Source organism: Mesoplodon densirostris, chromosome 3 (assembly GCF_025265405.1).
Source record: "Mesoplodon densirostris isolate mMesDen1 chromosome 3, mMesDen1 primary haplotype, whole genome shotgun sequence".
Taxonomy (NCBI): Eukaryota; Metazoa; Chordata; class Mammalia; order Artiodactyla; family Ziphiidae; genus Mesoplodon; species Mesoplodon densirostris.
In genome coordinates this window covers 32,534,844-32,557,771 of record NC_082663.1, presented here as the reverse complement: position 1 = coordinate 32,557,771, position 22,928 = coordinate 32,534,844, and the positions used below count along the sequence as shown (strand labels likewise).

Here is a 22,928-nt window from a genome sequence, read left to right as displayed (position 1 = left end):
GGATAATTACCTTAAATGTGAATGGATTAAATGCTCCAACCAAAAGACATAGGCTCACTGAATGGTTACAAAAAGAAGACCCATATATATGCTGTCTACAAGGCACCCACTTCAGACCTAGGGACACATACAGACTGAAAGTGAGGGGATGGAAAAAGGTATTCCATGCAAATGGAAATCAAAAGGAAGCTGGAGTAGCAATACTCATATCAGATAAAATAGACTTTAAAATAAAGAATGTTACAAGAGACAAGGAAGGACACTACATAATGATAAGGGGATCAACCCAAGAAAAAGATATAACAATTATATATGAACCCAACATACATGCACCTCAATAAATAAGGCAACTGCTAATAGCTATAAAAGAGGAAATCTACAAAAACGCAATAATAGTGGGGGACTTTAACACCTCACTAACACCAATGGACAGATCATCCAAACAGAAAATTAATAAGGAAACACAAGCTTTAAATGACACAATAGACCAGATAGATTTAATTGATACTTATAGAACGTTCCATCCAAAAACAGCATATTACACTTTCTTCTCAAGTGCGCATGGAACATTCACCAGGATAGATCACATCTTTGTTCACAAATCAAGCCTCAGTAAATTTAAGAAAAGTGAAATCATATCAAGCATCTTTTCTGACCACAACACTACGAGATTAGAAATCAATTACAGGGAAAATATGTAAAAAACACAAACACATGGAGGCTAAACAATACATTACTAAATAACCAAGAGATCACTGAAGAAATCAAAGAGGACATCAAAAAATACCTAGAGACAAATGACAGTGAAAACACGATAATCCAAAACCTATGGCATGCAGCCAAAGCAGTTCTAAGAGGGAAGTTTATAGCAATATAATCCTACCTCAAGAAACAACAAACATCTCAAATAAACAATCTAACCTTACGCCTAAAGGAACTACAGAAAGAGGAACAAACAAAACCCAAAGTTAGCAGAAGGAAAGAACTCATAAAGATCAGAGCAGAAATAAATGAAATAGAAACAAAGAAAACAGTAGCAAAGATCAATAAAACTAAAAGCTGGTTCTTTGAGAAGATAAACAAAATTGATAAACCATTAGCCAGACTCATCAGGAAAAAGAGGGAGAGGACTCAAATCAATAAAATTAGAAATGAAAAAGGAGAAGTTAAAACAGACACCATAGAAATACAAAACATCCTAAGAGACTACTACAGGCAACTCTATGCCAATAAAATGGACAACCTGGAAGAAATGGACAAATTCTTAGAAAGGTATAACCTTAGAAAGGTATAACCTATATACAATGATGTGTATCAAATGGATAACTAATGAGAACCTGCTGTATTAAAAAAAACCCAAAAAAACATTAATGAAACACTAAGGGCACTATGAACAAAAAAAGTTTGGGATTTAAATTAGAGGACAGATCAAGTGCTTAGGGATTCCAGTATCATATTTTAGTCTGCCTTGTGCATGCAGGAGAATAATACTGAAATTCAACCTTTGCTGTGTTATAAGAATCTAGCTTATGTTTTTCTGAACGTCCTAGGAATTTTTTGTACACTGTCATCCAGATTTTTTGTTTCTCGGGATCCTGACATTCCTCTCTGTCAGTTTTGGTCATCATTCCAGTGAGGATTTCCCTGTTCATTCAAGAGCCTGTTCCTTATCAACTTCAGCATGTCATAACAAATTGGAGCACATCACTCAGGTGCTTAAAACCCTTCGAAGGCCCCTGCTGCTCCAGCATCAATTCCCTGCTCTGCCTGGTAGACCAGGCCCTTCCAGTGGCCACCAGCAGTCTGCCTCCATGCCCTCCACAGTACAGCTGAAGACCAGTGACTCCCCAAACCTCCTCACTCCCACAGGCCTTAGGCCTCTCCTCAAACCACAGCTCCAGGGAATGGCTCTTTCCACCCACCAACAGTCTCCACTCGCCAATGCTTCCCATCTTTCAGAGGCCCCTGGAAACCCCACCCCACCAAAGAGGGACATCTATCCACTCATGTCTCACCTCAGCTCTGCTATAATAGGAGTGACTTCAACAGCCTTCAAGAAATGTCAATAAGCGTCTGTCAGACAAATGAACTCGTTTCTTCCTTCTATCACAAAGGTGAAACACTCTACGATTATAGTAAAGAAACGACCTGAAGACCATTCCTTCTTGTTCAAAAACATGTCAAAAGATTTTTAACATGAAAGAAAGCATGATAAAAGCTCACTTTCAAAAAGAACCAGGAACAGCTTCATTCCCCAGTCCACACTTCCCCATACTCTCTACTATCAAGGGTTATCTTTTTTTTTTTTAATTTTAATCTCTTCCAACTGCTAGCCATAAATCTCATTTCCTTATGTAATCAAAATACATTTTCATGTTTATTGGTGATTTACAATGCTTTATTTGTATACTGCTTATTCTATCTTTTGTCTACCTTTTTAATTAGGCATTAATCTGTTCCTTACTGCTCAATTAGAAAGAAATGTCACAGTGTGCATATTAACCGTGTTATATACACTGCAAATATATTTCCCAGTTCTCTTACTTTCTAGCGAGGTTTTTGTTTGACTTTCATTAAGTCAGATTTCTCAATTTTGTCCTTTATGATTTCTGACCATAAACTTCTTTCTCATGTGAATATTTTATAAATTGTCCTTCGATGGGCATTTAGGTTGCTTCCATTTCCTGGCTATTGTAAATAGTGCTGAAGTGAATATTGGGTGCATGTGTCTTTTTGAATTATGGTTTTCTCTGGGTATATGCCCAGGAGTGGGATTGCAGGATCATATGGTAATTCTATTTTTAGATTTTTAAGGAACCTCCATACTGTTCTCCATAGTAGCTGTATCAATTTACATTCCCACCAAGTGCAAGAGGGTTCCCTCTTCCTCTTCTTCACACCCTCTCCAGCGTTTGTTGTTTGTAGATTTTCTGATGATGCCCATTCTAACTGGTATGAGGTGATATCTCATGGAGTTTTGATTTGCATTTCTCTAATAATTAGCGATGTTGAGCAGCTTTCCATGTACTTCTTGGCCATCTGTATGTCTTCTTTGGAGAAATATCTATTTAGGTCTTCTGACCATTTTTGGATTCGGTTATTTGTTTTTCTAGTATTGAGCTGCATGAGCTGTTTATATATTTTGGAGATTAATGCTTTGTCCATTGATTCATTTGTAAATGTTTTCTCCCATTCTGAGGGTTGTCTTTTGGTCTTGTTTATGCTTTCCTTTGCTGTGGAAAAGCTTTGAAGTGTCCTTAGGTCCCGTAAGTTTATTTTTGTTTTTATTTCCATTACTCTAGGAGGTGGATCAAAAAATATCTTGCTGTGATTTATATCAAAGAGTGTTCTTCCTATGTTTTCCTCGAAGAGTTTTATAGTGTCCTGTCTTACATTTAGGTCTGTAATCCATTTTGAGTTTATTTTTGTGTATGGTGTTAGTGAGAATTCTAATTTCATCCTTTTACATGTAGTTCTCCAGTTTGCCCAGCACCACTTATTGAAGAGACTGTCTTTTCTCCATTGTATATCCTTGTCTCCTTTGTCATAGATTAGTTGACCATAGGTGCGTGGGTTTATCTTTGGGCTTTCTATCCTGTTCCATTGATCTATGTTTCTGTTTTTGTGCCGGTACCATATTGTCTTGACTACTGTAGCTTTGTGGTATAGTCTGAAACCATGGAGTATGATTACTCCAGCTCCGTTTTTTTCCCTCCAGACTGCTTTAGCTATTCGGTGTCTTTTGTGTCTCCATACAAATTTTAAGATTTTTTGTTCTAGTTCTGTAAAAAGTGTCATCAGTAATTTGATAGGGATTGCACTGAATCTGTAGATTGCTTTGGGTAATATAGTCATTTTCACAATATTGATTCTTCCAATCCAAAAATATGGTATATCTCTCCTTATGTTGGTATCGTCTTTAATTTCTTTCATCAGTGTCTTATAGTTTTCTGCATACAGGTCTTTTGTCTCCCTAGGTAGTTTTATTCTGAGGTATTTTATTCTTTTTTTTGCAGTGGTAAGTGGGAGTGTTTCCTTAATATCTCTTTCAGATTTTTCATCATTAGTGTATACAAATGCAAGAGATTGCTGAGCATTAATTTTGTATCCTGCAAGTTTACCAAATTCATTGATTAACCCTAGTAGTGTTCTGGTGGCATCTTTAGGATTTTCTATGTATAGTATCATGACATCTGCAAACAATGATAGTTTTACTTCTTCTTTTCCAATATGTATTCCTTTTATTTCTTTTTCTTCTCTGATTGCCGTGGCTAGGACTTGCAAAACTATGTTGAATAACAGTGGTGAGAGTGGACATCCTTGTCTTGTTCCTGATCGTAGAAGAAATGCATTTAGTTTTTCACCATTGAGAATGATGTCTGCTGTGGGTTCGTCGTATATGGCCTTCATTATGTTGAGGTAGGTTCCCTCTATGCCCACTTTCTGGAGAGTGTTTATCATAAATGGGTGTTGAATTTTGTTAAAAGCTTTTTCTGCATCTATTGAGATGATCATATGGTTTTTATTCTTCAGTTTGTTAATATGGTGTATCACATTGATTGATTTGCGTATATTGAAGAATCCTTGCATCCCTGGGATAAATCCCACTTGATCATGGTGTATGATCCTTTTAATGTGTAGTTGGATTCTGTTTGCTAGTATTTTATTGAGGATTTTTGCATCTATATTCATCAGCGATATTGGTCTGTAATTTTCTTTTTTTGTAGTATCTTTGCCTGGTTTTGGTATCAGAGTGATGGTGGCCTCATAGAATGAGTTTGGGAGTGTTCCTTCCTCTGCAATTTTTTGGAAGAGTTTGAGAAGGATGGGTGTTAGCTCTTCTCTAAATGTTTGATAGAATTCACCTGTGAAGCCATTTGGTCCTGGACTTTTGTTTGTTGCAAGATTATTACTCACAGTTTCAATTTCATTACTTGTGATATGTCTGTTCATATTTTCTATTTCTTCCTGGTTCAGTCTTGGAAGGTTATACCTTTCTAAGAATTTGTCCATTTCTTCCAGGTTGTCCATTTTATTGGCATAGAGTTGCCTGTAGTAGTCTCTTAGGATGTTTTGTATTTCTATGGTGTCTGTTGTAACTTCTCCTTTTTCATTTCTAATTTTATTGATTTGAGTCCTCTCCCTCTTTTTCTTGATGAATCTGGCTAATGGTTTATCAATTTTGTTTATCTTCTCAAAGAACCAGCTTTTAGTTTTATTGATCTTTGCTACTGTTTTCTTTGTTTCTATTTCATTTATTTCTGCTCTGATCTTTATGAGTTTTTTCCTTCTGCTAACTTTGGGTTTTGTTTGTTCTTCTTTCTGTAGTTCCTTTAGGCGTAAGGTTAGATTGTTTATTTGAGATGTTTGTTGTTTCTTGAGGTAGGATTGTATTGCTATAAAGTTCCCTCTTAGAACTGCTTTTGCTGCATGCCATAGGTTTTGGATCATCGTGTTTTCATTGTCATTTGTCTCTAGGTATTTTTTGATGTCCTCTTTGATTTCTTCAGTGATCTCTTGGTTATTTAGTAAGGTATTGTTTAGCCTCCATGTGTTTGTGTTTTTTATGTTTTTTTCCCTGTAATTGATTTCTAATCTCATAGCGTTGTGGTCAGAAAAGATGCTTGATATGATTTCACTTTTCTTAAATTTACTGAGGCTTGATTTGTGAACAAAGATGTGATCTCTCCTGGTGAATGTTCCATGCGCACTTGAGAAGAAAGTGTAATCTGCTCTTTTTGGATGGAATGCCCTATAAATAGCAATTAAATCTATCTGGTCTATTGTGTCATTTAAAGCTTGTGTTTCCATATTAATTTTCTGTTTGGATGATCTGTCCATTGGTGTAAGTGAGGTATTAAAGTCCCCCACTGTTATTGTGTTTCTGTCAATTTCCTCTTGTATAGCTCTTAGCAGTTGCTTTATGTATTGAGGTGATCCTTTGTTGGGTGCATATATATTTATAATTGTTATATCTTCTTCTTGGATTGATCCCTTGATCATTATGTAGTGTCCTTCCTTGTCTCTTTTAACATTTTTTATTTTAAAATCTCTTTTATCTGATATGAGTATTACTTCTCTAGCTTTCTTTTGATTTCCATTTGCATGGAATACCTTTTTCCACCCTCTCACTTTCATTTGTATGTTTCCCTAGGTCTGAAGTGGGTGCGTTGTAGACAGCATGTATCTGGGTCTTGTTTTTGTATCCATTCAGCAAGCCTGTGTGTTTTGGTTGGAGCATTTAATCCATTCACGTTTAAGGTAATTATCGATACGTATGTTCCTATGACCATTTTCTTAATTGTTTTGGGTTTGTTTTTGTAGGTCCTTTTCTTCTCTTGTGTTTCCCACTTAGAAAAGTTCCTTTAGCATTTGTTGTAGAGCTGGTTTGGTGGTGCTGAATTCTCTTAGCTTTTGCTTGTCTGTAACGCTTTTGATTTTCCATCTGAATGAGATCCTTGCTGGGTAGAGTATTCTTGGTTATAGGTTCTTCCCTTTTATCACTGTAAGTACATCATGCCACTCCCTTCTGGCTTGTAGAGTTTCTGCTGAGAAATCAGCTGTTAACCTTATGGGAGTTCCCTTGTATGTTATTCGTCATTTTTCCCTTGCTGCTTTCAATAATTTTTCTTTGTCTTTAATTTTTGCCAATTTGATTACTATGTGTCTCAGTGTGTTTCTCCTTGGGTTTATCCTGGACGGGACTCTCTGCCCTTCCTGCACCTGGGTGGCTGTTTCCTTTCCCATGTTAGGGAAATTTTCGACTGTAATCTCTTCAAATATTTTCTCTGGTCCTTTCTCTCTCTCTTCTCCTTCTGGGACCTCTATAATTCAAATGTTGTTGTGTTTAACGTTTTCCCAGAGGTCTCTTAGGCTGTCTTCATTTCTTTTCATTCTTTTTTCTTTATTCTGTTCTGCATCAGTGAATTCCACCACTCTGTCTTCCAGGTCACTTATCCATTCTTCTGCCTCAGTTATTCTACTATTGTTTCCTTCTAGTGTAGTTTTCATTTCAGTTATTGTATTGTTCATCTGTTTGTTTGTTCTTTAATTTTTCTAGGTCTGTGTTTAACATTTCTTGCATCTTCTCGATCTTTGCCTCCATTCTTTTTCCGAGGTCCTTCTGAATTCTTTTTCTGGAAGGTTGCCTATCTCCACTTCATTTAGTTGTTTTTCTGGGGTTTTATCTTGTTCCTTCATCTGGTACATAGCCCTCTGCCTTTTCATCTCATCTGTCTTTCTGTGAATGTGGTTTTAGTTCCACAGGCTGCAGGATTGTAGTTCTTCTTGTTTCTGCTGTCTGCCTTCTCTCATTAATGTTCTTATAGTATCTCCAGGGCAAAAAAGATAACCTAACAGTTCTTTTTATGAAGTTGTAGGTCCAATTATATTAATGAGTATTTATGACCTGACAGTTTAGTAGCAGTGTGAGAAAATAATGCATATCAACGCAAATGAAATAATATCTTTATTTTATTCTTAAAAAGCCACGTATATGCACCTGCCTGGGTATTGCACAGCTTCTCAAACCTTGGAAACAGATTTGGCACTGCCACTCTTGTTTCCACCTTTACATTGATTTTTGGTTGGTAGTTGTGTTTTATCACAGCATCTGACAAGTCTTCCCTCCCCCTTCACAAAGATATGATGTCATTGAGAGGAATGTGGCATGACCTAGTGTTGAAACCAAACTCCCTTTAGCTAAAGGTTCTCATAGTGTTGGATAGATGTCACTGTTTCCTCTGAAATTTTAAAATATACTGTGGTACCCCAGTTCATTTGCTTCTGTGCCTTGGGGCACCTTAGTGCATGGTTTGGGAACTACACCTCGAACTTAGCTTCCCAGTGTTGGCAGTACTTGGGTTAGTGGTGAAGCCTGGTAATCAAAGCATAGTGTGCAGACATATACATATTCATTTACATCTTGGTGTTCACTCACCTATTAGCCAGCTTGAGCTTTGAGTGCTGAGTACCAGGAGCTGTGCTTGGACACTGATGGGGGCTGGGGGGGAAGGGGGAAGTGCCTTACAGTGAACAGAGAGACAGCATTTCCTCTCAAGGAGCTTATAGTCTGTTGGAGGATTACAGAGTTAGGAAGAGATCAGCAAACTTTCTAGTAGGGGCCAGGTCGTCAATATTTTAGGTTTGCTGACCTTGCAGTCTCTGGGGAAGCTGTTCAGTCCCAACATGAGGATGTGAAAGCAGCCTTGGGCAGTATGTAAACAAATGGGTGTGGCTCTGTTCTAGTAAAACTTTATTTACAAAAGCAGAGGTGGGTCGAATCTGGCCCACAGGTCACAGTTTGTGCAACCCCTGTAATAGAGATGTAATTAAAGTGTCCTGGAAGCAGAAGGACGAGCATCAGACCTTTGGGGAACGGGAAGGTATCACAAAGGTGGTAATGAGCTCTTCCTGACTCCCACCAGCAGTCTCCCAGGTGATTTGAGGAGAGGGTGGCAGAAAGGAGTACAGAGGGAACTCCGGGCAGAAGGGAAAACGTGTGCAAATGTAAAGAGTCATGAAGGGGTCCGGCAGCTTGGAGAATGGAATCAATTTCAGTGTAACCTGGAATGAGATTGGAGGGGAGGCACAGGGCTTCTTTCCTGGGTTAAAACAGTTTCATGGATCATTTTTCTCATTTTTGGTTTTCTGCCTAATTTTTTTGGTGAATCATGTCCTCTAGTAGTCTCCAGAGAATGGCTGCAAGGAAGAAATATCTTTTGAGATCTGGCTTATCTTTATAAAATGTATTTTATTCTCTCACTTAATTAATAGTTTGAGTATAGAAGTCAAGCGTGAAAGTAATTTTCACTCGGCTTTTGGAAGACGTTCTCTTTAGCTTTCAGTGCTAAGAAGTCTGTGTTTTCCTCTCCTCCCCACCTCCCCTCTCCTCCCCCAGAGTGTTTACTGACCACACACCCAGTGTCTCCTGTACACCCGTGGCCCGCTCTGGAGATACCGCCGTCACCTTCCCCATGTGACAGTAGAGGGTTCATGGGGCTCACAGGGCAGTCGCAGAGTCCTGGCTCAGGGAGCTGCTCCCATGTTACGCTCATTCCTGGGCCCTGGGTGGGACCTCCCCCTCCCCCTCCCTGGAAGCTTTTCAGAGCTTCTTTTACGCAGTTATTATGGGTGCTGTACTGTGGAAGGAGTCTTTTTAAATTCATTGTGCTGGGTACTTGGTGGCATCTTTGAGGACTAGATTTTTTAAGTTGAATATGGATTCTGTGTATGTTCTTATTATTGCAGTTGTCTCTTAATCAGTCTCCTTTAAACACCACTGCCTTCAAGCTTCCCCCTCCTTTAAACCTTTACGTCTCCCTACACAGTCTGGTCTCCGTCTGCCTTCCCAAACTGAGCTTTCCAGTCCGGCCAGGTTGGGGTTTTCCATAGGTACATCTCTTATTTTACTTAAATCCCCATGCTTCACTTTAATAATACAGTAGAGTCTACCTGCCTGCAAAGTTTCTGTTCCTGGAAGAGCATTCCTCAGAGGGCGGTGCTTGAGGAACTTAAGCTCCTGTGAGTAGGCGGGTAGGACTGGGGAGTGGAATTAGGAGAGTGGTTGCTGGTCAGAGTTTTTTAATGATTTTTATGTTCCCTAACAGGAAACAGTGAGGGGAAAAAAAAAAAAAAGGGGACACTAAGGAGGATGGGACTCAGCAGTAGGACACTGTCTGCTTTCCCACCTGGTTGCTCAGGGTGACCACCCAGGCACCTCCTCTCCTGTAGGCTCAGCGAACTACTTGCTGTGCTGTGATTAAGCAGCTTTTCTCCTTCCAGTGTTTCATTCCTTTGTGTGTTAATGACAAGGGAGTTATCTCACTGTGGCGACAAGAATAGAGGGTCGGAATAAAGACGCTTTGGGTCGTCTTTGCTCACCTCTCTGTGCCTGAGCAGGTGTTTCTCAAGCCCCCTTCCAGGCCGCAGTAGAGTCTCACCAGCAGAACGCGCTCACTCACTCTCTGTCATGTTCCTGCTCCCTCTCTGCCCACCTGTCTCCCCTCCACCCCTCGAAAAGAGAAAACAAACGTAACAACTAAACAAAATACATCAGGACTGCAGCTTCTGGCACTCCTCTGCCTTTAGCTTTACTTTTCTCCACTCTTTTTTCTAACTACTGTATCCTCAGCAGAAAAGTCCAGAACCTCACGTAGCCTAGAGGCAGAACTCTCAAAGCCGATGAGAAAGCAGACAGAGCACCTCTGTGCCCACTTTCAGGGGAGGGACCACGCCTATGAGGTTGGTGGCCGAGCCCTGGACGCTCAGACGCCTAAGACAGAGGGCAGGATACACGCAAAGACACAAGAACTAACAAGCAAAAGGCAGATTTTTTTCTTTGTGTTCAACAATTTTATACATTGATTCTGCATGATCAGTTTTCCTAAACTGAAGGATTTATTGACATTTTTGAATCCTTTAAAATAATTACATTGAGCAGGATACGAACCTGGTAGCCCTTGGGCAGGATTCAGTCTGAAGGCGTATTTTGTTTGGCCTTTAGAATGTATAAAAAATATGAGTTAGTTGCTTATGTTTACAGATTTGAGTATTTCATGTAAAATCCCAGGTTTCTACCTAGTCTTGAAAAGGGAAAATCTGGCAAAACAAGGCCCATTGCTGCCACCTTTAGAGCAGGTGGCTGTCCCCACCAAGGACACAGGGCTCCGGTTGACACCTGCCTGAGTAGTTTCTTCCCTGTCTCACCCCTTTAGAAATTTACATTTGCATTCTTCTGGTGTCAAAAGACAGCTACTCTAATTTTTAAAATTAGCTCCTGAAATTGGATAAAAAATGTGCTTTCCTCTAAAGAATAAGCCATTGGTGGGAAAAAAGTAAGTTCTGACAATGCATCTATCAGGAGGGAGCAGGGACAAGTTTCATGGGTCTCTGTTTTCCTGGAGGTGCACTGGAGGGCTCTGTTCATGTATTGTTCCGGCCTCACATAAGTCCGTTTGATAGAGAAGTCAGATCTGTTACAAGCGTAATATAATTCGGCCTGATGACTTGCTCCAAGTTTTCTGTGTACATGTTATAACAAGAAAGTCCTCTTTATCCTCCTGCCTGTTTTCAGTTAAGCTGGACTTGGCGACAGTGCCATTGATTCTTCTGTTCCCCAGCACCCCACCCTGACCCTCGCAGACCTGCTCAGTCATGTCCCTCACGGGTGGGGCTGGCACTGTTGGCCCGGTGCTGCTGGCACGGCCGACCTTGTGCTTGTGCCCCTGCCAACAGCAGTAGAATATCCCAACTTAACCTGGGGAAGTCTCTCCTAGGTACTCTGGGCAGAGCTTGCCTCCATGCCACCCTGGTTGAGGCCGCAGCCAGGGAGGTTGGGCGGGGGGGGGGGGTTAAGTGATTTGCGCTCGTTCACACCGCTCATCAGTAACGGAGCCAGGATGAAAGCCTTGGTCCACGGTACCCCGCCTGCCGCTTCGTGGGACACACTCTTTTCTAGACAACTGTAAACTTGGAGTGAGGGGTTGTCTCATTTCAAGATAATGTTTAGCCAGTCAGTGAATATGGTTTGTGATTATTTGAGTCATGGTTGGGTCTCCTTTATTATTCCTGTACACGCCACGTACTTCTATAACTTCAGCAATTGGCATTTTAGACATTCCATGAACACGTTTTCATTTTAATAAGTAAGCTCGGCGAAACTGTGATGGACGAGGGAGTTATTCATCCAGAAAATAATTGTGAACACTTTTGAAATGTATGCTTGTGCCTCGTGTATGTTTGCTTATGATCATTTGTGCTATTTGGGCTTCACTCCCCCGGTTTGTGACAGTGCTCAGCAGTAGCCAAGCAGCCATCTTGCTGTTTGCTTTCACTAAGAAACATGTTTCTTGAATCCTCTTGTTAGGTTCCAGTTATTTAGATGTTCGATCGCCTTTCCTTTTTCAAGTTCCTATTTCTCACATCTCTTCTCACATTTTCTATTTCTGTCTTTTGTGTATTCTGAAAGATTACTCAATGTTTTATCTGTCATTAGAAATCTTTTACTATCAGCCAATGTATGTAATGTGTAAGAGTTATTTTTATTTCTGATTATTCCTTTTTCATTGCATCCTCTTCTTGTTTTTATGACTGTGCCATGCCTGCTCAGAGAGTACTATCTAGAAGTGATTTTCTTTTTGTTTTTTTTTTTTTGTTTTTTACTTTTCCTATTTCTCACATTATCCCTATTTCCTCTGGGAGTAATTTTTATTTTCCTTTTGGGGATCCTGTTTATCCTGAATTTCTCTTCAACGATTTAGGCTTTCTTATATGTTTTATGATCCTTAGTCATCTATTCCAGTATAAAAATGAGGCAATATTAGGTCTGACAAGGAGTTTTCAGCACATTCGGAGGACTTGTTGTCTGGCAAGCTTCATTCAACAAGAGTGGATGCCAACATCATTACTCGGAGGAATCCCTCAGGGTCAGGTGTGGAAGGCTTTCCTCTGTGACACCCATGTCTTTGTTAGCTGCTCTGTGTCCTCAACAATTCTTTTATGTTCTGTAGGGAGAACACTGCTGTTGGGAGTGGGGTGTAGGAGCATGTCAGAGTTGACTTATATAAACAGATCTTGGAATCCTCGAGCTTCAGCCCCATGAACCACTGCATCCTCCTTCACGCACGCCCAGAGGATTTAAGTGGCACCATATCCATCCAGTATTGTTTTTCCACCAAATCTAGTAGTCATATTTGCCTTCTCTCTTCTCCCTATACCTCATATAATACACAAAGTACACTTATAGCACGTATATGTTGTTGGCACTATTACAAGTGCTTCGCATATATTTATTCATTTAATCTTCACAACAAACTTATGAGAAAAATACAGTTATCATTCCTACTTTACAGATGGGGAAACCAAGACACAGAGCGGTTAAGGTTACACAGTAGGTGCAAAAGCTGGGATTCAGAGCCTGTGTTTTTAACCACCACTCTGTCCTGCCTATAATGGATTGATAAGACCCTCCATCTCTTGTACAGATCCTGAATCTGACCACCTATCACCACCTCCGCTCTTGAAAACCTTAGCAGAGGGTCCTCACCACTGATTATTTCATTTGGACTCTGGTTCCCCTGCCTCTCTTCTCCCCTAGAGTCCGTTCTCCATGTAGCACCTAGAGAAATCTTCCCAAAGTGCAGATCGGATCATGGGTCTCCCCTGATTAAGACACGCCAGTGGCTGCTGCTCATCTCGACCTGTTAAAGCCCTTATCCTTTTGATGACCAAAGGCCCTCTGTGGCCTGGCCAGCCCACCTCCTCTCAGCCCCTCTTCCTGACCTTTGAACCTGGTAAGCTGTCCTTGTCTTAGGGTCCTTGTATTTGCTCTTGCTACTCTTTCCCGTATCTTACCATGGCAGTCTTCTCATTAGTCAGATCCCAGCTCAGATGCTAGACCTTCACTCACACACTCTCACGCACATTGACTTACTCGAGTTTTTAAAGTTCGTATCAGGACCTTACTTGTTTATGTATGTGTCTCTAGAACTAGCGTCTAAGCTCCTTGAGGGGGGGGGACTTCGTCTAGCTCGGTGTTGCACCTTTCGTGCCTGGAGGAGGGCCTGGCACTCGCTAGGCTGATGGGTATGTTGGGCTGAACAATGCCTCCCTCCACTGCAGCCCCTCCCTACCACCCGCCGGATGCAGTCACCGCTCGTCCGCGTGCTCTCAGTTTTCAACAGAAATGTGTTGAAATCTCTCGTCTACTGATAGTCCCTTCCCCGTTATAGTTGTTGAAGTGTTTGTTACACTCTAGTCATTTGTATGTCATTGTCAATATTTTTGCCACATCTGCAATCCCCCATATGTGATTAATGACCCTAATTTTTTCTTTAAACTATTTAAATTTATGTAAAATAGAAACTTAATATCACAGTGTACATGGAAAAGAAAACCAACATTACTTGTCGTAAATAAGTGACTATAAAAGTTAATATATACTAATTAAAATTAAAAATGCCATTTCATATATCACTTAAAATTGTCAAAACCTCAGTTTTATGCACTGCTTTTCTATACTCTAGCAGTACTGGAGTGTTGATAAGTATGTGCTCAGTTGTAATCTTGAATTTGAAGCCTATCCTGACCCTATAATGGATCCTGGAGCAACAGCTGTGTCCGATTGTCACATCTCCTAAAGCCAGGGTAGCTGAGTCTGGTGTCTCCATGGCTTTAATGTGCAGCATGTTTTGGTATTTGTCAGTATCCATTTTCAGTGTTGATGTGCACAAGATAAGGAGTGTCCTTGGACCAGTTTGAACACCATTTGAAATTCTTCTCCTCACGCAGAACTGACTACATTGCACAGATGATGGACATTTCCTTATGTTTGAAACGACCATCCCGGATGGGGGACAGTAAAAGAATGAGGATGACTTCAAATTTCCAGTGGCTCTTATTAACAGTTCTTCTTCTATATTTAATGGATCAAGTAAACAGCCAGAAAAGAAGTAAGTGCGTCAGAGTCAGAGAAAATGAACTGATTGCAATGTCATTACTGTTTTGCTTAAGAAGCAATCTTGAGACTTTATTGAACCCTTCAGGTTGTGGTTAAAATCCATTTCTATGTCATTTTTTTTTAATGTACTTCTAGTTTCTTTTAAAAAGGCCCATAAAGATAGATCTAAGTATTCTTTCCCCATTAAAAAATTAAGGTATAAGTTATATACAGTAAAATTCACCCTTTTAGGATAAAGTTCTGTGAGTTTTGACAGATGCCTACAGACATATATCCACCTGCACAATCAAGATACAGACCAGTCTGTCATTCCAGAAAATGCTCCTGCACCTCTGCCGTCAGCCCGCCATCCCCACCTCCAGCCAACACTCATCTATTTTCTGTCTGTAATTTTGCCTTTCAGAATGTCACATAAATTAAATCCAGATATCTGCTTTAAGAAATATATGATTTGTTTTCATTTTGTTTAAAAACGTTAAGAATGTTTGTAGGGGTTAATCTAGCTTACCCTATAAAGATCATTTTCACCCTTCTGCCTCTGAGTTTAGTTTTTATATTATTTGCATAATTAAAGAGATCTTCTCTTTTCCCCCCAAATTACTACTAAATAACTTTATTATGATTACTAATGATTTCTAATGTGTTTCTAATGTTTTTGTTTTCTGTCTTACATAAATAGCTTTATAATTCATTGCTGTAGTAAATATACCAATCACATGTAAAAATTAAAGAAAAAACCTTTTTAATAGACATTTATATAGAGAATCTGAGATAGAATACCTTTTTCACACTCTAATTGCTTTTCGCCTCCCTCCCTCTTTTCCTTCCTTCCTTTTGTTCTCTTTCCCTCCCTCAAGTCCTCTCCTTTCTTTCTTTTCACTGTCTTTTTAGAATGACAGTTTTTCATTGTATAGTGCTTATGTATTCCATGATCTAATGTTATTTTATAGATGTGAGTAAATACTATTAGGACTGTAACCTTCTGAATTATTTGTTACTTTTCAGTTGTTTAGGCCTACACAAAATATATATTTTTCAGAGACTCATGTCAGTTTATTACTGTTTATGTGATGTGCTTCATAAAGATCTAAAGATCGGCTATGGGATTTCTGTGTAGGTGGCAGTCTGGTAACAAGCTGTGAAGCAGTAGTAGTTAGGAGTGCTTAGAAGCTGTGTTTGTGGCACAGGAGATACATAGAATTTACTTAAAGTCTTAGAGTTTTGTTTTTTTTTTTTAATTTTACTTTTTTGCAAATGGGGTCACTGGAGGCTAAAATTCTCCCAGGCGCTCTCTTGGTCCCTTCATTGAGTCCATATAGCCACTCCCTCTATTTATCTTAGCTTTCTGGAAGTGGAATTTTTGCGAGAGGCCTAACCCCTGAGTGGTCTAGTGGTTGACCCACTTTCATCAGTTTACTCACTAGATTTTTTTTTTTTTTTTTTTTTTGCGGTATGCGGTCCTCTCACTGTTGTGGCCTCCCCCGTTGCGGAGCACAGGCTCCGGACGCACAGGCTCCGGACGCGCAGGCTCAGCGGCCATGGCTCACGGGCCCAGCCACTCCGCGGCATATGGGATCCTCCCAGACCGGGGCACGAACCCGTATCCCCTGCATCGGCAGGCGGACTCTCAACCACTTGCGCCACCAGGGAGGCCCCTCACTAGATTTTTTAAACCAAAGCTACAGAAAGAAATATAAAACCAGTCACCTCCCGTGACTGCAGGTTCATCTCTGCATAAAGAGCATGGGCCTTCAGCAGACACATACGCTTGTACTTACGGCTGGGGACGGTTTCACTTGTTGACTTTTACAGTGCAGTTAAATTAATAAGCATTGTGTGTGCGTGTGTGTGTTTTGTTTCTCCTTCTCCAGGGACTCCTCGTGATTTGAAGTGTGTAACTAACAATTTACAAGTGTGGGACTGTTCTTGGAGAGCCCCCTCTGGAGCCAGCCATGGTGCTGCTTACGAAGTTTGCTTTGAACACGGGTAATGGACGTACTTCGGTTAATTTATAGTTACAATCTAAAGGCGCTTTGTCTTTAATTTTAGAATATAAAGATTTTATTCTGGAAATTTTTTAAAGAAATTTTAAATCTTAGCTCTCTGTTTTCTAAAAATCTAAATCTTACTTCAGTCAGGATGGAAACAAACCCGTCTCCTGGCCACAACTTTGATTCTTTTATCATGTGACTCTTGAGTATGGGAAACGCTTCTCATGGGATTCTGATCGTCTGTGGGGAAGTTTTACTGGTCTGTCCTAAACCAGTGCCTACCTGTATCAATGAAGTTCAAGTTTTGACTCTGCCTAACAGAAAACGTCAGTAATAGACAGGCGTTTACTGTCATGTGATAGGTCTGGAGTAGGCGGTTCAAGGCCAACGTGGGTGCACATGGCCATGAGAGGCCCAGGTTACTCTTTTTCATGCTACTCAGCCATCTTGAGGGTGTGATCTCATGGTTCAAGATGATGCTTCAGGAGTGGCTGTCATGTCTGCCTTCCAGAAAGCAGGAAGGAGGTGGTTTGCTTTAGGAAGACTTCTAAGAAGTCCCGTACAGCACCTCTGCTCACATCTCATTGGCAGAACTTAGTGCAGTGGCTAAACTTATTTGCATAAGAGGCTAGGTGATGTGTTCTCATAGCTGATGGCCATGTACTCGGATAAACCTGGGGGAGCGTTACTAAGGAAAGGGGGAAGTGGACATTAGGAGGCAAGTGGTAGGTTCCGTCACACTGCCTTACCCTCTCAGGTAATCCTGGAGTGGCTGCAAGTCCCGGAGCTTGGAGTGGAAGCCGTCGGGCCCTCTGCTAGCCAGAGCACTCTCCTTGCCCTTCCCTGATCCCAGCAGGGCTCTGAGTTGTTTAGCAACGCCAGAGAAGTTCAGTGCAGAGCTCCAAGCACCAGTGTGCTGATAAGTGGTCCTAATGTAAATTGACATAAATGTGGATTTAAATACACTCAGATTTTTTTCCCAGTCGGTGTACATTTGTTGAACATTAGTCTAAGTGTGATGGTAATTTATCAGCCAGGACGAGCTTGGTTTTATTGCAGAAACAACCCTCGAATCTTATGTCCTTATTTTCTGCAGTGAAAATAAAGGATTACTCCTGCTTGTGTTTTGTGTCTATCTTGAGGTCAGCTGGCATCTCTGCCCCTTTTCCCTCCCTCAGGGCCACAGGCCAGGGGGCCCTCATCTCCCAGTGCACCAGGACAGGAGGGTAGCAGAGCCTGCCTGGCTTTTAGAGCCTTCCTGGCTTTTAGAAACTGTGACTTTCACTCACTTTCTCTACACCTAATATCCCATGGCCATGCCTTGTTTCAGAGGAGCAGGGAAGTGCAATCCTCCTGTGAATCCAGAAGGGGAGAATCCGAAAAATCTGGTAAATAACACTACTGACTACTGCAGAACCTACAGAGAAGAAGTGATCCTGGCTCCAGGAGTTCACGAGAAGCAGACATAATGATGCTGTGGATTAAGTGCTGATGCTAATTGTCTGTGATGGTCTGAGGGAGCGTTGACTAAGGAGTGTGAGGTCCAGAGAGGCTGTCAGAAGCCTGGTGGTGGAGTAGGAATACTCAGTTTTCTCAGCAGAAATAGGACAGAAAGCCATTCCAACCTGAGAGAATATTGGGTACAATGGTATCAATGTATGAAAAAGCATGATTTAGAGAATTTGGGTGGTTTTGTGTTGCTGGCACGCAAAGAAACCACACACGTGAGGTTAGCCGACCCTTTCAAGTCCTCAGTCCTAATTCACTTAGGAATGTGAAGAGGCCTGTGTGGGGCAGGGCGGTGATGCAGGAGACACCCAAAGTCCTTTTGCTTGAATTAAAATTTTACGGGAAATTAGAAATGTATGTGAATAACAAAGCGTGTAAACATGCCCTATAAAGATACAGAGGGCCATGGAACCACAGAAGAAAAATTCACTTTTGTCTGAGAGGTAATGGGTGGGAACTAGAAGCACTTTGAAAGCGGAGCTGATGAGAACATGAGAACGTTTTGTACGAGTGAACCGTGAGGCAAGACAGAGGAGCAGACAAGCTGGTTGAGGTCTCAGTGATGGGGACCCTGTAGTGGTCGGTCCAGAAGGGGGGTGTGGGGGGCAGGGTGTGTGCAAAGGCAGGGTTGGGCGGGGTTTGAAGGCCATGCTAAAGCCCTAAGTTTCTTGATAGAATCGTCTCTGCTTACTCTCTTGACTTTCTGATACAGTCTTGGTTATTTTTCCCACCAACACATTAATGGACTTACCATTTACCTCGCTTTTTGGCAGTCTTAAAATGCGATATAACCTGTCATATTTTTGTATACAAAAGAACAAAGTATTTTCCACTGGATTTTGTGTTAATCAAGTTTTTATGAAAATTGTGCTCAATTTTATCTTCTAATTAAAATTTGATTTCTTATATTGCAGGTCCCATTCTTGTTATCGATTGGAGAAAAATATTAAAATCCCAGCTCTTTTACCTGGTGATCATGAAATAACAATAAACCCTTTACATGATTTTCGAAGTTTTATAAGTAAATTCACACTAAATGAAAAAAACGTTTGTAAGTATTTGAAAAGAAAATTGATTTGAAAATAACTCAGAATGGTGCCTTTGTTAGTATTGTGCTGCTGTATAATTGATAGGAATTTAGCATTCTTTTATATATTTTGTTAAACTAATATTCTCATTTACCCGGCGACCATACTTCCAATTGTGGAGCATAGCCAAGATCAAGATGGAAGCAAACTCTTCCTCTGGTCAGTCAAATAGACGTCACACAAGTTAAGGTCCTTCCCATGGTTGGATTCTCTTCTCCTACCCCTCTACTTTGTTGATTCCTGCATGCCTTTCAGAATTCCTCAGCCATCCTTAGGAAATAGTCTTTGACCGTCCCCTCCCAGAGGAGACCCCATTCCTTTCTTAACATTCCTTTAGGCAGTCTGTATTTCTCTTTTGTGGTATTTCTCACAATTGCATAAATAATTTATTATATAATTAGGTGCTTCCTGTGTGTTTCCTCTACAAGAAAATGGGTTCCCTGAGGGCAGAGACTTTGTCTTCTACACCTAGTGTCTAATGCAGTGCCTTGCACATAGCAGGCATCTTTTATAGATGTGTTGACCGAATGCCTAGGACGTATGCTACAAGCTGGGTGGAAGCATGAAATAAATCCAGGCTCTTGGAGATGGAGAATTTGCCATGCAATGAGACCTTAAAAACTCCAGTGGTCTTGACTCTCTTAATGGTGGGGTAGGCAGGTTTGTTGCCTTCTGACAACTATTATGGGATGGCATCATAATGATATTACAGTGAGTCTTATAAGGATGACTTATTTTGAAGCAAGGGAAAGAAAATATAAGCAACTTGGTGATCTCTCCAATTTTACAGGCAAGGTGCATGTTTGGAGTGGTCTGTGTCTGACATAGCACAGATTTTGAATAATAGCAAAGCATGCTGTCCAGGAACTTAGAACCGGTCTCATTTTCTGGCTGAAGTATTGTCCGGGTAAAGTGCTACTTAGGGCTGTTTTCAAGATAGAGAAGAGCCATGTTTGTTATTTTCTTTCTGTAGTTGTATGTGAGATACATGTGAGATTGTTTTGTGCAGATCAGCCATGATCCCAATACCCAGGAAGAAATATTGTTAATACTTACATGTGTTCTCTATATATGTGTGTGTGTGTGTGTGTGTATATATATATATATATATATATATATATATATATATAAACAGTAAAGTTTATATTACTTTATGATAGGCTTATCAGAAGATATAGATAGATTTTCAAGTTATTATGTAAATAAATCTACATTATAGCTGCCTAGTATTCCGTTGAATGGAGGTACCATAATTACTTTGTCCTTGATTTTTTTTTAGCAAGTTGTATTTTATTTGATTTTATTTTTAGCAAATTATATATATATTTTTTTAAATTTTTTTACTTATACTATTTTATTATAATCAATTACCACATCATTTTAAATAGAGGCCTTATAAAATTGAACTAGATTGATGTCTTTTTTTTTTCAGTTATACATGTACCTGTACCTATTCTTTTAAAAATTATTTTCCCATTTAGGTTGTTACATAATACTGAGCAGAGTTCCCTGTACTATACAGTAGGCCATCCTACTGTTGGTTATCCATTTAAAATACAGCAGTGTGTACATGTCAATTTCAAACTGGGGCGGGGCGGGGGGCGGGAAGTGTGGGGGGGTGGGATAGCTAGGGAGTTCGGGATTGTCACTGACTATTAACATTGAGATTTTTATTTCTAGTCTTTCAGCATTATTACCAATGCTTTAATGAACATTTTTTGCACATATATGTTGCTGAATTTGTGTGATGATTTTCTTAGACTAAATTCCTAGAATTGGGAATGCTACATTAAAGACATCCGCTTTTTATGACTCTTGATGTCCGCTACCAGTTGTTCCCCCACATTTTGAATCTTTTTGCATTCCCACAGACATCATATTAGAGCATGCCTGCTTGTCTGCATCCTTGCCAGGACTGGGTATTGTCTATCTCTCTTAGTTTTGTGATTTCAATCTGATGGCCCCCAAATTATAGTGCTGTTGTTTTTATATTTCTGTGATTACTTGTTTAAATTATCATTTTTATTCTTTTCTGAACTATTTATGTACTTTGTAAGTTTTCTCTCATGTTGAAATTCATCTTTTTCCTCATTAGTTCACAAGAGCTTTCTGTATAGTATGGTTATCACTTCTGTTTGCTACAAATACTTTTCCAAGTTTAAAGTTTAAACTTTGTGGTGTTTCTTTCATACCACCGATTTTCATTTTTATATAATAGAATCTCTTGATATTTTTCTTCATGAGTTTTTGGTTTTGTTATCATGCTTAAATCTTTCATCCATCTGGAATTATTTTGTACTAAGGTATGAGGGAATCTAACTTAATTTTATTCCAGATTTTTAAAAACTTCCCCAGGACTCTGTCAGAGAGCCAGTTTGTGCTGTCTGCTTTTTCAGTAGGGATTGAGAACGTTCTGTCTGGGAAGCTACTTGAAGATAACAGTGTTAGAATTAGAAAGGCAAATCAGGACAGACTCTAGGTGACTTACTTGATTAATAGTTCACTGTTTTTGCATAGCATGTAATTTGTTGACAGCATTTTTAATAATAATGGGCCTCATTGTGATTTGAATATTAGATTAACAGTATCCCAACACTAAGATATTACTACTGCTACTCAAATAAGAAAAATACTGATAAGAAAATGGAAAGCAAATTAAATGAATATAAGAGAGGGAGGTGGGTCCATCAGCAAACCTTTGAACACCTGTCATATGCAAGAGATGCTGTGAAATGATAGTGGAGCTGTGCATTAGAAGATTTGGGTTCTTTGGCAGTTTGCTACTAAATAAAAGTATGAGAAATTAAGTTTTCTCCAAATCTTAAGATGCTTTCAAAAGTATACATATAAAGCAAAGAAGATGTTTAACACATATATGTATATCTAATAATATCTAATATCTAATATCTAATAAGCTGCTTTTTAAAATTTTATTTATTTTTGGCTGTGTTGGGTCTTTGTTGCTGCATGTGGGCTTTCTCTAGTTGTGGCAAGTGGGGGCTACTCTTTGTTCTGGTGCGCGGGCTTTTCTTGTTGTGGAGCACGGGCTCTAGGTGCGTGGGCTTCAGTAGTTGCAGCATGCAGGCTCAGTAGTTGTGGCGTGCAGGCTTCTAGGGCACGCGGACTTCAGTCATTGAGACGCACGGTCTCAGTAGTTGTGGCTCACGGGCTCTAGAGTGCAGGCTCAGTAGTTGTGGTACACGGGCTTTGTTGCTCTGCAGCATGTGGGATCTTCCCGGACCAGGGATCGAACCTATGTCCCCTGCATTGGCAGGCGGATTCTTAACCACTGCGCCACTGGGAAAGTCCCCTCTAATAAGCTTCTAATTGACAAGGGCAAGCACAAAAATAAGTCTTTGTAAGATTTTTAATCTCTAAGTTTCTTAAAATAACTTAAAAATTTGCATCTGTATGAGGCAGAATAAATAACATGGATCCTATAAAAGAGCTGGGAAAGCTCCCATCTTCTGATGTTCTAAGGCAGAAGGGGCATGGAGGTTATGGGTAAAGATAAACCAGCTTTATTTAAAAAATAAACAAGACTGATGAAATTTTTTCTAGCTGAAAAGTTTCTAGTTTCTAGAAAGCAAGCTAACATTGTCCTCAAGTGTATTTTAGCTGGAGAAAAATGCAGAAGACAGTTCGTGGGAGCTTAGGGGAACTCCCCTGGCACACAATGAAGAAGTATACTATGAAGTCGTGAAAAAACTGTGTTTAATCTTTTCATTTGTAATTATGGCTGTTACTGTCTTTAGCTGGAAATATTAGATATGACTTGTGTTTTGAAGAATAGCCCACTGCTATTTAGATAAAATGTTAATTATGTGTACTTCTCAGGGAGGGAAGCATTTTAATAGATGAGTCTTGCCTTAATAAAGTACT

The 22,928-nt window shown here is 40.0% G+C and overlaps 1 protein-coding gene across 2 annotated transcripts in view; it reads left to right on the top strand.

The window, feature by feature from the left end:
- LIFR (LIF receptor subunit alpha) overlaps window positions 1–22,928 on the top strand; it is an 89,223-nt gene that overhangs the window by 15,528 nt on the left and 50,767 nt on the right. Inside the window, exons 1-4 of one of the 2 annotated variants that reach the window (XM_060092821.1) lie at window positions 4,378–4,419; window positions 14,290–14,450; window positions 16,330–16,444; window positions 18,873–19,009. In XM_060092821.1, the coding sequence (XP_059948804.1) occupies window positions 4,400–4,419; window positions 14,290–14,450; window positions 16,330–16,444; window positions 18,873–19,009 (433 nt within the window). In that variant the 5' untranslated portion in view covers window positions 4,378–4,399. Of the gene's footprint in view, window positions 1–4,377; window positions 4,420–14,289; window positions 14,451–16,329; window positions 16,445–18,872; window positions 19,010–22,928 lie in introns of those variants that run through there. The other variant, XM_060092822.1, reaches the window with a different exon arrangement.